The sequence below is a fragment of the Oryzias latipes genome, chromosome 19 (assembly GCF_053564925.1).
Source record: "Oryzias latipes strain Hd-rR chromosome 19, Olatipes_Hd-rR_3.1".
NCBI classification, from domain to species: domain Eukaryota; kingdom Metazoa; phylum Chordata; class Actinopteri; order Beloniformes; family Adrianichthyidae; genus Oryzias; species Oryzias latipes.
Window position 1 is genome coordinate 22,196,821 of NC_136255.1, and position 14,742 is coordinate 22,211,562.

The following is a 14,742-nucleotide window of genomic DNA, read 5'->3' on the forward strand; positions in this document are numbered from 1 at the left end:
AAATAAAAACAAAACTCAATTTTCTTCATTTTAATACTCAAACAGTGATCACTCTATCAGGGTGCAAGATCATATTTCATTATACAGCACTATGTAGTCCTTAATGTACAAAGGATGGAGGTAAACCACACAAACTTTCTTCACTGTTTGTCCACCTCCTCTAGTTGCTTACAGAGTTTTTTTGGTTAAAAAAAAAAATAGTGCTTGTAAACCATATTTTATGAACAAAATTGTCCTGATTTCCTTCATCCAACACTCTGAACTGCTGCAGAGGGCTGTGCAGACTCCTGCCACACCGCCCTGCAGTAAGTGCTTCAAGCCTGGATTGTGTCCCAGCAGAACTGCATTTCATCTCATATCCAAGGAATGCTGGACTGAAAACGTTCACATTTCTATTGCAATCTCCCGAAAGGCCAAAGTTTACAAAAGTCAGGATTTCCACTGTCTTCAGGCTCAGACTTTATGGCAATTCACAGGGTTTTGTTGTAGCGAAAGGGAGGATGTAAAAATAATGTGAATTTTTTTAAAGAAAAGATATAAATATGAGCATATCATCCTGTCAAAACTCCTAAAGAGGTTGCAGTTTGTTTTGTCCCATCGTTGCTGCATTCCTGTGGTGGGCTCATGTGTACTCTGATTTGCGGATGTAGTTGGAAGGCACGTATCCCTGCTGGCCTCCCGCCTCCCCGAGCCACCATTCCGCGTTGCCGTTCAAGTCCTGAAACGCCAGAATCCGCAGACGCTGATTGGCTGATATGCTCAGCTCGTTGGGGCAGCGAGCGGTGAAGGAGTAGAGGGCGTAATAAATCTGGAAGAACACAAAAAGGGTTAACTTTTTAAACGTAAACACCAGAGTTCAGGTTGCTGCTGTGAGTCTTACTTGATGGCTGTCTGGTTCATCGTTGGGTTCTGGTTCTGGCTTAGGCTCAATGTAGTCCTCTTTGGTGTAACCAGGCTTCTTTTGCCGTCTGTCTGCATTTCTCCACCGGGTGGAGCTGTAACTTTTCTCTGTACGGTCATACCGCTGGGAGCGACCGTTTCTTTGAGAGGAATACGAATCCGTCTCGGAGAAGTCGGATGTATCCTTGTTTCCACTTCCGTAGCTGGTATCGTAGGAGTCTCTGTTTCCGCCTGAGCTCCGGTACCGAGGCTCAGCGTCTCTGCGGCTGGGAGAGTTTCTGCGTTTCTGCTCTGAAAGGTCTCTGCGGTCTGAGCGAATTTGGGGCGAGGAGCTCATGGAGTTGCTCTGGCTGCCGGAATCGAGCGCGTCCCGGGGCTGGCTCCTGCGAGAGGAGGCGGAGTCCAGAGACGGGTGTGGGGACGACTGGCTTTGGGGCTGGGTGGTGGAAAAGCTGACGGTGGCCGTATCCTGGTTAAAGGTCAGGGTGCTGCTGCTGTTCTGGCGGGAGAAAACGGGGGAGGAGCCGCCATAACCGGACTCATTGGAGGACTGGCTCTCAATGGACACGTCCGAGTGGCTCCTGCGCGGGTTGTAGGGTTTGAGAAAAGAGCTGTACACAAACCCCTTTGTAACTGCAAGAAAGAAAAAGGCAGAAAAAGAAAATGAATTAAAGCCATAGGCCGCCACTCTCATTGGCTACCCAGCGCTACACACCCCTCACTCTCCCCTGCTGCCTCTGCCACCCTGGTCAGTGCTGAACATTCCTTTTCATTAAAAACAAATTGAAGGCTTTCTGTTGGCCTCAACTCCATAGCAACCATTTTATTTTTTGGTCACCTGGGGGTGACGAACAGATCAATGCAATTTTTAGAAGAATCGGCTAAAATAAATGTTTGAATTTCCTTGGCAACCAAGGTTTTTGGTTAACCACGCCCACATTCCTAATACGTTGAAGCCGTATGTCATGTCGTTTTGTTCAGCTTGAGCCATCGATTCATGTGTTACATTTTCGCAATATTCTCGAGCAACAGGGGAACGCCACTTTTGCGAGCTCACAATGCGAACGAACGCTGTTCAAAAAGGACAAACTTTAAAACCAACAATTTTTACCCAAGTAGCTTCCCAGAGATGCTCAAGGAGGTTAGGAGGCGATAGATTCAAATCCCTTGGAGGAGTCTCAATTTGTAGAAGGTACTAAAGATGGAGACCGATTACTGGGGTTAAAGGTCAACAAAATGTCAGCTGAGGTTGTAAGTCAGTGGTCCCATTTGTATTTTTGATGTTGACTTCCTGCTGTGACTTTGACTATGTGGCGGGGGTGAAATTTTCGCTCAAACGTACAGTTGGGCAAATAAAATTGCAAAAAACAATCTGATCCACGCCATCCAGGACTGCTGCGGGACGAACAGAGGACATTTTCCTTTTCTCCATGAAGTTCAGAAGAAATATTTTACCTCCGTTATCAATCAACCAGCGGTTTTGGCTCCCCATGGGGTCCTGCTGCTTGATCACGCCCACAAGATCCCCCTCCTGTATGGAAATATCCAGATCCTGGGCGGCGTTGAAGTTCCTCTCAGCCTGGAAAAGGTTCTCGGGGCCGTAGCGCACGAGCAGCGCCGTCCGGTGCTCATCTGTCTGCAGGCTGCAGTTAGGCTGAAGAAGATGGACAGTTCAGAGGAGAAACTTTTGAAAAGTATTCGAATATAAAGAAATCCTGGGAACTCACAGGTCCTTGAAGCTGCTTTTTGGAGGTCTGTTTGTCCAGAGTTTTCTTCTCCACTGGCTTTTTTGTGGACGTGGTGAGAGGCAGGTTTTCGGGGCAGAAGCTGAAGCTTTGGAGCAGTCGGAGGACGCAGTTGTACTCCTCCTGAAACTGTGCGATTAGGTTTCCACTCGTTGCCCCTTTGTTTGAAAACTGCTGAAACAAGAAAAGAACACAAGCAAAAATGAATATTTTCCTAGATATTTTGTTTTTTTTAAATATCTTAAACTTTTTGTTTTCCCATCTTCTTTCAGATTTTGCGTTAGTTTTTGTACTTTGATGAGCACTTTTCTGTCTCTTAAGTTTAAACGATTGTTTAGGCAAGCATTTTATAGTTTTGTTGCCTCATTTTCAATCATTTTTTTTGATGATTAACCGTATTTTCTCGGTCTGGTGGATTAATAATACCTGCAGGAGCGGCTTCAGTTCTTCCATCGTCGTCCTCATGAAGTCTTTCTGGGCCTGAGCGAAGGCCGTAACGCAGCCTAGGAACATCTCCTCTGCGGTCTGGAGGAACTTCGGCAGCTCGTCTAGAAGCTGAGCGTTCAGAGCCTCGTAGTTATTGCGTGCCGCCCGCAGCTCCTCCTGGACGCGGCGGTCCTTCAGGCGCTCAGCTCGCTCCTTGCAGTTGTCGTAGTCCAGCAGCTTGTCGAAGCGTTTCTGGATGAGTTTGTAAGGCCCGGCAAACATGGCGAGCAGCTGAGTCAGCGGGTTGATGACCAGAGCTTCTGTGCGTTCCTTCTGCTCAGAAGAACAGCAGAGGTGGAGGTGAGGTTGTTGTTTAAGCTGGTCGTGTGAAAGCAAAAAGATGAGGACTCACAAACTGGGTGAACTTTCTGTCGCTGATGCAGCGGTGAGCTCTCTGAAAACATTCGGGGTCCATCAAACTGCGCTCGTTGTAGATGTCGCAGAAACTGATGGCTGCCAAGACTTTGACCGAGGCAGATTCCTGCAAAGAAAAACGTTTCCGCATAAAAATCCCTCGCTAAAACACAGGGCTATAATAAAAGAAGAAAAATAGACAAACATATGAGACTAAAGTAATTAAATTGTAAGGAAAAAGTCGACATGTTACGAGAATAAAGTCATGAAATTATAAGAAAAAGTTCAAAATTTTACAAGAATAAAGTACTAAAATTCTCCTAAAATTTAGACTTTTTCCTCAACATTTAACAACTTTATTCTGGTAAATTGTTGCATTTTTTTCATAATTGTACAACTGTTTCACATAAATTGACTACTTCACCCTTATAAAAATTTAGAGTTTTTATCATAATTCTACGACTTTTTACTGGTAAATGTATTTTTTTAATAAATAATTTTACAAATTCTTGCTGATAATTTTAACTTTATTCTGGTAATTCTCAAATTTAAAAAATATTATAGTTTTTCCTCATAATTTTTTATGACTTTATAACTTTATATAACAACATTATTCTCTCATATTCTTCCCTATTTTGTTTGTCAAATTTTGTGTCAAAGGCAAAGGGTTATTGGATTTTTGTGATGGGCATGTTTCTTTATGTATCATGTATTTTGTCTTTCAGTGTCACATAAGCCCGTGTGGGCTGGGCACATTAGTGCATGACACTTAAATAAATAAAATCAATCAATCAATCAATCTTTCCTCTTTTGTGATTGTACTTCACACATTTTTTGTAGAAGAAAAGAGTTTCTTTACCCTTAAATGCTGCAGATATAAGGAAATGTCTCTGATAAACGTCTTGATCAGTCTCTCCTGCAGTCTGAACTTCTTTTCAGCCTCATCAAACACTTCATCCTTAAACTGGGAAAAAGATGAGGAGTTTTTAGAGCAAAACAAACCAAAATCACAAAGTCCAAAACCTTTTTTTTTTAATCCCTACCTGAGGTGCCATTCCTGTGAGCTGCTTGAGGTGGCTGCTGACACGGTTGGATTTCTTAATAATGGAGTGCATGCTCAGCTTGGAGATCTTGTCGATGAACGTGTCTTCATCCCCTTTTCTGTATTTCATCACTGTGCACAAAAAAAAATACATTTTGTCAACACTTTTATAACCACAGTACAACATAAGAAGCCAGGAGCAAAACTTTTACCCAGATCCTTCCTGCGCTTGTACTCGTTAATGTTCACGTTGATCTCTTTGACGACCTGCACAGCTTTAGTGAGCTGTAGTCTGTCATGGTGGCTCTCTGGAGTGGCCCCCAGGAGCTCGGTCAGCAGCAGAGGGTACCGCATCACCCGCTGCACCGGCTTAATGAGGAACGAGCCCAGGTTGATGTAGTTTGCTTTGCCCCTAAAGGAGGAGGGATCAGAAACGTCATGGGAGGGGGTTTATGTAGCCGAAACCATGTTAGAGATGCGGAAATCACCCACAAGCCACTGTCACAAGAAAAACATGTAATGAAGGTATTTCACACATTATCATATGGATGGGGCAATCCAATGATAAAAAAACATCATCACATATTCATATATTCTGATGATGCTTAGAAGCCTTTAAAAAGCAGGGGAGGAGGGGCACAGAGACGTAGATTTGCTTTGTTTAAATGCCATCGACAAGACAATTTTTTTATTCTACATAAATTGAGATACTGAGGCATTAAACCATTTTACATAAGTATATTGGTCTAATTTCGAGCAGAAATCGCTGCTCAGACAGAATAACTCTTTTTCACTTAATCAAATTTTGAATAAAATAATGTTTAGCTTTAATTAAGACAAAAGAAAAAGAATTCTCCAATAAGAAAAAAAGCTGTCTCAGTCAAATGTTTAATGTTATGTCATTGTGGATTACATTAAAATTAATTATGTGATATAACAAAAATTTACATCAATATACTTTAAGAATTTAGGTTTTGTCATAAAATATTGGACTTTTTGTTAAAAAAGGGGGGGTTTTGCCACGTTGCCAAAAAAAGTTACACAAAAGCTGATTTCAAGTGCATGTCTCATTTTGTCCAGTAGGTGGCATTTTTCCCCCAGAGTCAACCAACTATTTTTATTGTCCATGAAGGGGCAGAACTGGGGGCACAGGCCTTCAGTTCTCTGCACAACAGTACAAGAGTCCATGCAAACGCTAGCCACAGAATATTACTGAGCCCGGGTCGGGTCAGCACCAAGGTCTCCAAACCACCACAGTGAGGGCACACGCTCAGGTACAACAAGCAGACACATCCACCCGGGTCAACATGAAGGAGTGTTAGTGAGCAGCACACATGCGGTCAGGATGATGCTGGAAATCATGCCGACACACTTGTTGCAGGAACTTACCAGTTTCGGTAAATGGCTCTGTTGAAGGAGGGATGGAAAGAGAAAACAAGATTTACACTGAAAACCTGAAACTTTTGTTGAGCAAACATTTTATTTGTGTTTGATTTAAAAATAAATCTGTATGTATTTTTTTTAAATTGGGAGTTTTCTTTTTCGTCAAACAAAGTACAGAGCGTCAACAAGACTCCAGAGTGGCCGTAAACCTTTATGCAAACAAACACTCAGGAAAGGTGCCAACTTTAACGACCGTTTCATTGTTTAATACGCTGAGGACAAATTTAAAGAAAAACTTGAGAAATGACAGAAAAAAGTCAACTTCACGTTGACAAAGAGATTAGATCTGAGCTCTTTGCTGTCCCTCTTTTGTTCTCAGAGCAGCAGCCTTTCCTTTCCCTTCCACTTTGTGTTTATTTTCAAACCCTTTTCGGCTAAAGGAAAACAGTGTCAGCGCAAGACTATGAGTCAGATTGAAAGCGGACTGGGTGAGCCAGGTAGGGCACATTCTTGAACTGCTTTACATTACTGAGGTCGACAGAAAGTCAGAGAGCGGGCACGCAGCCCTGATACAGCGCCGCCGGGGTTCGAGGGGCTGGAATTTAGTGCAAAACATCCTTGAACTTCATGGTTTTTTTTAAACAAAGTTTTCTGACACCTTTTTACACAATGCTTAAGATTTGCTAAAGTTTTTTTAACAAAGAAGCTCTACCAACACTTTGTTTTTATGCGGACACACAGAAACCTGAAAACCTCCTTTTTGTTTCGACTCACCTCAGCCGCTCCAGACACTCCAGAACGTGGCGCTGGATGCCTTCATCCTTCTCGTAGCTCTCCAGCAGTGAAATAGCATCGTCGTGGTTTTGGCAGTACAGCTTGTAGACCTCTTCCATCTGAGATCTAAAGTCCAGAAATGTTTTTCCTGAAAGAGAGGAAAAATTGAATGGAAAAACAGAAAAGTAAGAAGTTTATCTTTTACTAATACCAAATAGATTTAAAAATATCTAATTTTTAATCATTAATGCAAAAAATTCATTTAACTCTTTTATGGCTTTAAAAAAAAAAAAAAAACAACCAAGATATGTTTGTTTTCCTTTTTTAATACAAGTATAACAAAAACGGCAGAAGTTACCGATGGAGTCTGTCTCCTGCAGTTCATCATAGAGGCGTTGGGACAACTCAATCACGCTGGTAATGTTTCCAAAAAGTCCATTGAAGTCCATGTTCTTCACCTTTAACAGAAAATGTGGAAACATGAAGGATCTTTTGAGCTTAGAGACCAGAACATTTGAAATCATCTGGCGCTTCCAGATTTCTCACCTGCTTCTCCTGCAGAGGCTCGATGATTTCCTCCACACACATATTCAAGTCTTTGATGTAGTCCTTCTCAGTCTGCAGCAGCTCCTCGATCACCTTGTTCCTCTTCTCCAGCATCCTCTGCTCCGGATTGTCCGAGCTGGTGTTGGAGCTGGAAGACATGTCCGACGCCGGAGTGGAATCCAAAGGTTTGGGCTGAGACGACAGAAACGTCATCTCTGCAAAGAGAAGAAATGAAGGTTTTATTGCAGAGCATCTCTTGGAGACAAACCAAGACATCAGTGGACTGAATAGTTTTAGGAGTACGTCATTTGGCTCATTTATTCATCCTTCTGCTCTTTAATTAACCTAAAATTGGAAACAATAGGAAGAGTCAAAAGAAAACGCTTCCCATCCCACATCTCCATCGGTTTGTAACCAAACATGCTCGTGCCCACCCACCCAACGCCCCCTACACCCTTCTCTTCTCCTATCAGTTGCAGGAGGCAGATCTCTTGGGAGGCCAGGGACTGAAGGGAAAGCCTGGTAATGCATCAATGCTTTTTATGAATGGGGACAGAAACTGGAGTGAACTCCGGTTCTTTGTGCTCAGTACAATGGTGTGTGACTGCAGCTACAGACATACAGATTCTCAGGGACCATGGGACACTTTAAAGATCCATCCACTCTGATTAAAAAAAAAGGTGTTATTGATAAATTATTGTCGCATTTTTCTGATTTTGAAAGATGTAATTAAGAAAAGTAACCTTCAATTTGCATTTTTAAGCTTTCAAACCATTGCTAATCAGGAGCAGACTAAATAAATGGAGATTAAAAAACTGCTTATTTGTGACGTAAAAAATATGCGAGGCGGGCCACAAGTTCACTGATCCAAAGCTCTTCGTAATGGAAAGAGGAAGAGGGGCGGAGTTGCACCGTTCAAACAAGCAGATTTCCAATGAACTACTGCTACTCTGCAGAAAATATGTCCAGGAAAACAACACAGGTTGCATAATCATAGGTAAAAGACCACTGGGAACGCTTTTAAAATGGATCAAAAGATGATTGATGTGGGTCTTAAAAGAGAACAAAGAGTCAGGGGGCAGAGAAACAAGGAACTAGTTGAGAAGCTCCTCCATGGAGAAAAGTGAAATGAATTACTCTTTTTACAGTCACTTCTCAGGGTTAAGTCCTTTTGACGTGAATTTACATTGAAAGGTCAGAACAGTCAGTAATTTCTATGTACATTCTCATTCATCCTTAAAACAGGAGGTAAAAATAAAGCCTTAACGAAAAAAAATGTTTCACTACTTCTCTAAGAAGCCTTTCAACTCTTCTCAGTTACATTTTTCCCCCCCAAAAAGCATTCAATAAATGGTTAAGTCCTCGATCAATAAAGCTTTTTATCTTTTTCCCCCAGTAGTTTTTCCAAATTACCCTAAAGTAAATTACATGACAGAGTGTGTGTGTGTGTGTGTGGGGGGGGGGGGGGGGGGGGGTACTTTGTATTATGGAGCCCTGATCAGAATGAACACCATCATCTGCATACAATCAGACTTTCTTCATCAGGATAAAAAAGCTGGACTCCACCTCCACCTCACTGCTGGCTTTTTTGATCGGACAGTCCGTCCATGAAGCATCTCTCCGTCAACAAGAGGATCTTCTGAACCAACTTCTATGTTTATAGATAACAGCTTTTATTGTGGGCACGAGTCTAAAGCCGGGACCGTGCCTGTGCAGCATGCTGTTGATGGATGAAGGTGACGTCACTCCTTCTCCTTGAACAGATGCTGTCGGAGACTAACCCAGTTAACTCTGCTTACCTGGATTAAAGCCAGAGTAAAAATTCACCGTTCCACTACAACCTGCACACGCACAAACTACACACAATTTTTTCAAAAAAAAGCAGAAATAGCTTTGAATTAAGATTTGTTATGCAAGAATCACCCTGCTGTTGTCTCTGTCCCCCCCTGACCTCATCTGTGCCCACGTGAGTTGGCTAAAGTTCAACTCAAGGAGCTTTTCTCATCTCTTGAACCATATCTGCCGCCGCAGCCGTCACCGCCTCTCCGCCAGCACGGTGGCATTTCCTCGCTCGTGAAGGAGAGGCTCGCTAATGGGGCTTTTAGAAGTCACACGGCGGCACAACACAATGCCGCGGAGTAAAAACAAAAGGGCTCGGGGTTTAATTGGAAACACTGGGTTCTTTTTCCCACATTTGATCTGGTCAAACAAACGCATCACACGCTCCACTTCACAGCCTCGACTATGCAGACATTTTTATCAACCTGTGAAGCCCTGTGACCAGGTTATGACCCATTTCTGTGGGACCCCACTTTGTTTTCCTCTTCTCATTTACATGACACACAGATTTAGCTGCAATTAACATCCCATAGTTAACATGGAAGCAGAGATTATGGAGTTTTGAGATCAAATGACTTAATACCATTTTCCAACAAATTTTCATATAATAAGGGCATTACTTTCAAAACTTCCGGGGAGTCTATGTTTGGTCATTTTGGTTATGTGGTATTCACATACAGTAAAAGCTAAATTTCATTTGATACATTCATAATTATATTTTAGCACATGAAACAGGATAGCTTAACTAAAAACAACAAATGTCAAGTTGCAAACTTTTGGATTAAACGCTTGAATCAAACACAAAGATACTCGTTCAGGACGACCTGGAACTAGTATGTAGGAATCAGATTACATTTACATTTCTTCATGAGAAAAAATTTATACATCCATAGCTTATAGTTCATTTACACTGGCAGACAAATTTGCACCACATACTACATTTTCTTTAATGTTTCTGACAAAAATGTTGTGTGTATTGATTTCCCTAAAATTGATAAAGACTGAGTTGACAGAAAATCAAGATGGGATATGAACTATAATAAGGATTTTTAGTCCATAAATAGAATTATTAGTACTTTAAATTTTAATTTAAAAAAATCAAATTCTGTACTAAAATTCTAAACCCTTTCCACGCTTCACAGAGTGATTTACTACTGAATTCTTTAGTCGTCACAGCAGGGAGTGTAGCATATTTAAAGAAACTAAAGTGTTGTGAGACAGGAAACAACCTTCCAACACCGTCATTGATCCTCTCACGCCCAGAATGACTCGCATGATCAAAATCAGAACTGAGAAACGAGTACGACTCATTCAGATGAGACGAAAAGCAGCCCGTCTGCATGACTGACAAATGACGAGTTACCGGAGGACAAGCAGGGTTTTGTTTTGTTTGCTTCTGTTTGTAATTTTTATTTAAAAAGCAAAGATTAAATTTCACATTTTGACTTCAAAATGTAAAGCGATTAAAGAAAAGTTGTTGGTGTTGTTCCACAGGTATTTCCTGATATTATCCAATTAAGTTAAAGCGGTCTTAAAAGCTGATTACAACTTCATTACGCTCTGATTCGCACTGATCTCTACTAGAAACACTAAAAAAAAGGAGGTTTCACCCACCTGCTGCTTGCAACCGTCTTCAAAACCACTTCAAAAGTGAGCACACGCCCCTCCACATGCACCAAGCAACACTGCCCAATTAAACATAAGCCATTGTCAATCCCAGGTCCACAGCCTTGTGGCTTGCAGTGAACTCTGCTTCCAAAACCCAATTCCAAAGCTTCTATTTCCATGTGAATGGATGGGAACCCACCACCATTACACACTCCCATGCACACACCAGGGAGGATGATCCCTCTGACAGACGCTAAAACCCGGAGCTGGACTCCTGGAGCAGTGTCCTTACTGACGGCCTTGTCATTCTCCAAGCAAAAGGAACTTTTTATACTTGTTGGAGTCCAAGGTGGGGTCATCCCATGTCTTTATATTTAAAAAAAAAAGAACCCATAGTGACATCAGTATGTAAAGAACAATCTGAGTGTGTTCTGTGGTCAACTTGGTGTGGTATAATTCTCATTTTAGGGTAAAATGGGTTCTTATGGGTTCATTTGTAAGTAAATAACTTGAGTTTGGCATTTGCTGGAATTTCTGTTGAGTAAGATGGGTGGAGTTTAATGAAACACCTGTTTACACCTGTTGTTGATGCTGGATTGACGGCCTACATTTTCTCAGAACTGTGACTTCGGATTCAGCTCTCCTTACCAAACTACACATTGCAACATTTCTTATCTCTGCTTTTTGACTTGAACCACAATCCAGTGCCGCTAAAAAGAACTTTGTAGATGTTTATTTCTTGCCGCCGATTGCCGTTTATGCCCCACATTCAGGTTGTGACGAGTGCGAACATAAAAAGTTTGCGCCCGCACACAGCTCCCTGAGGTCAAGCACAATCACTTCTGTGTTCTGTTCCAAAGTTCATGGAGGAGTGCACAGTTACCGTAGCAACAAGAATAGCAGGGGCCCCTCCTCATATCAAGTTTTGTGAAGCGGGGAGCGGCTTCGGAAAAAAAAAAAGTTCACACAAGCAACTCAGCGGGGACATGACGCTGTTTTAGAAAGCCTTCTGACAAGAGAACAGGCTATGAAAAACCAAGATCAGACAAACTGGTTACCTAAGAACCTGCAGGGCATCACATAAACACATTTAGAAAAAAAATTGGCATGGTTTTCCACTCACTGATTGGTCAAAGCAAGTAGTCGGTGTAAACATTAAACGGTTCCTTGAGATATTTTACTTGAGAACCGCTTCAGTCTGGATTTTAGTGGAAGTTCGCACACAAACAGGAGAAAAAGGAGGGAAGTTTATTTAGTGACATCCCATCCTGTTTATCTTTTTTCAGGGTTAAAAGTCAGAAGGTCACATTCCTGCTACTGGCCAACTCACAGCAATCTGGTGGTCATGATAATTACAGCATTTCTTTCCGACCACTTCAAATAAAAGGCAGGCCATGTAAAACCCTAAGCGGCTTCTAAAGGGTTCTCAAAGCTGCAGTGTAATTGACGCCTGCTGAAACCATCACTCAAAGTTCTTTTCTTTCCCTGATTTCTCAACCTAGCTCCTCTAGCTGACAAACACTGTGATTACTTGGAGAGACCATCGCTTCTCCATGCGTGCAGGGAGAGTTTTTGGAAGAATGGTTGAGCTAAGTGAACCGAACGATCTTTAGATGTGTCGAAAATGAGAATAAAGATCGCTGAGGGGGCCACACAGTTGTATTAAAAAGATGGCAAAAAAGTCCTCTGAATGCACCTTTTACTAAAAAATAAAATAAAAACTACACACCCCTATGTTCTATCTGTGGGAAAATATGATATGCATGCACAATCATGTTTGATAGCGCAAACAAAACATGTAGGGACAAATGTCTTGCTTGGAGCCTCAACAGGTTTTCCCACAGTTTGCATGAGTGTCACAAAACGGAAAAGTTTAGCTACACTTGATTGTGATCTCCTCTTTTGATCCCATCAGGTTTGTCGTTTCCATAGAAAAAACTAATGTAACTGATTTTGTTTTTGCCCCGTTTAGATCTCCACGGAACCTGAAAAAACGGATTTTTCAGTTTGGAAAATAGGATTGTGACCTGCTCAGATTTACAGCTAAACTGTCCAATGATGGACATATGAACGCAGAAACAATCAACCTCAATGTGTTGGTCTCCAGCTGGGATGGTCAACTATAGTGCACTGTGCACTAACCTTTCTGACATGAAAGAATCCCTCTGTGTAGAACTCAAAAACCAGCTTGTAGCCCCTCACACCCCCAACCTAACATTACTGGTGCAACACAAAACACGAGCATTATTTATATATACAGTTTTGAGCCGAATTCCAGCTCAAATGAGGAAGACGTACATGGATCTATAAGTAGTCTACAAGTGGGTGCATCAGAATGGAGCAGAGCAGGAAGTCTGTGGCCCGCCCAACATACTACAAGCTTTTTCCAATCGCATTTTTCCTGATTCACAATGATTTCAATAAAGAAATACTCAGAAATGCAATTTTGAGCTTAATGTTCTTTATGTATGTCCTCCATCATCAGAAAAGTTCCACAAGAACATTAAAAACACAATCTTCATTATTTTAGCTTACTAACATTACTAACGTTAAACCCTAAAAGTGTTTTCTGTTTTTATTAGTCTCCATTTTTAACCTTGTCTACAACTATTTATAAAGACTAAATGTTCATAATTTTAGACTGATCATAAAGGGGGAATATTCTCACAGTTCTACATAAGAATTCACATTTAACATCAGTGGTGATCTTACTGGAATGGATAGGGTAGATATGGGTAGTGTAACTTTACTTTGAAGATTTGAATCTAGCTGTTGCACAAAAATACAACTAATGTTTCTGTTTTGGACTTGTTTGAAATACAGTGTTCCCTGATTTCCCGTGGAGGTTACATTTTATAAATAAGTAAGATTACAGATGTTATAGGCTGTAAAACTCATCACTACACACTTAACTCTCAAAGTTAAAACTCTCAAAGTTGAAACTTTCACAGAAAACTAAATCCTGTAGACAGCATGCAAAACACAGAGTGCTGCAAAAAGACAAAAAGTCCAAGAACCAGCAAGACCGCGAAAGGCGAACCGCGATAAAAGGAGGGAACATTGTACACATCAAAAGTATAACGATGAAAGCACCTTCAAATTCATTACAAGGACAATTTTAAAAGTCTCAATTAGCTATGATGTTGTAAACATCTAAAACAAAAATATTGTAAACATGCTGTGAAAGACCAAGAACAATCGAAACTTCTTGTTCTATGCATGGAAATTGCTTCTATCAATAATATTAAGGATTTAAAAGACTTAAATGTTATAAGTTGAAGAAGAAATCTTTAAGAAGGCAAGAAGATAAAGAAATAACAATCCTGAGTGACTCATGCTGACGTTTATAAGCCTTGTTGTTTCATGATGACTAACTTGTATGATTTCCAAATCTGAGATAAGGTGCTTTTGGAGTACACCATCGTCAGACGTAGTGAGATTTCATCAAAAGGTTTCTGGCCTTAGATCCTCCGTCCTGCACCCTACCAGCAGGAGAATAAGGCTTGAGGATTACAGAAAATAACACAGCATACGCAGCAAGATCACAAATGGATGACGACACATTAGAAGCAGCCAGGTGGTCAAACATTGCCGGTGAAGCAAAGGACACCAGCAAAGGTACCTCAGTTGATTCAATCCGAGTTTTATTACACCAGCTCATAAAAACAGAAACCTCTGTCTGTCTCATGACTGGGTTACAATGCAAGCCTTATGCATCAAGATGGTGTAAAGTTTTAAGCTCTGCGGTCTTCGTGGGAGCAAACCCCTGACGGAGCTGAAACAGTTTAACAAGATTAACAAATGACAAGTCGCTGCACGGGCAAGCGTGCCGGCGTGTGTGTGTGTTTTAAAAGATGCCGTCAGTTCTCATATAAGCCCATCTACCACTCACACACATAAGGTTTCAGTCTTGTGCTGCTGTAAAGGAGTCAGTCCGGTGCTGGCTGCCGCCTGGCACCAGACAGACCCCCACCATCCACCCACCATGCTGACGCTAGGGATTAGACTCCTGAGGTGGATGTGTGGCGGGGGCCAGCGTGGAGTATGTGCGTGTGCTGTGCATTT

At 41.6% G+C, this 14,742-nt stretch overlaps 1 protein-coding gene across 8 annotated transcripts in view; it reads right to left on the reverse strand.

Moving 5' to 3' along the window:
- Positions 1–15: 15 nt before the first annotated feature.
- dnmbp (dynamin binding protein) overlaps positions 16–14,742 on the reverse strand; it is a 39,292-nt gene continuing 24,565 nt past the window's right edge. For 2 of the 8 annotated variants that reach the window (XM_011487964.4, XM_011487967.4), the window contains 13 exons: positions 7,231–7,445; positions 7,043–7,142; positions 6,685–6,832; positions 5,917–5,934; positions 4,740–4,939; positions 4,529–4,659; positions 4,345–4,449; positions 3,484–3,612; positions 3,072–3,404; positions 2,628–2,819; positions 2,356–2,554; positions 881–1,533; positions 16–808 (listed from right to left, as the gene is read on the reverse strand). In XM_011487964.4, the coding sequence (XP_011486266.1) occupies positions 623–808; positions 881–1,533; positions 2,356–2,554; positions 2,628–2,819; positions 3,072–3,404; positions 3,484–3,612; positions 4,345–4,449; positions 4,529–4,659; positions 4,740–4,939; positions 5,917–5,934; positions 6,685–6,832; positions 7,043–7,142; positions 7,231–7,445 (2,609 nt within the window). In that variant the 3' untranslated portion in view covers positions 16–622. The remainder of the gene's footprint in view (positions 809–880; positions 1,534–2,355; positions 2,555–2,627; positions 2,820–3,071; positions 3,405–3,483; positions 3,613–4,344; positions 4,450–4,528; positions 4,660–4,739; positions 4,940–5,916; positions 5,935–6,684; positions 6,833–7,042; positions 7,143–7,230; positions 7,446–14,742) is intronic. The other 6 variants (XM_011487965.4, XM_078937257.1, XM_011487966.4 and 3 more) reach the window with 3 other exon arrangements.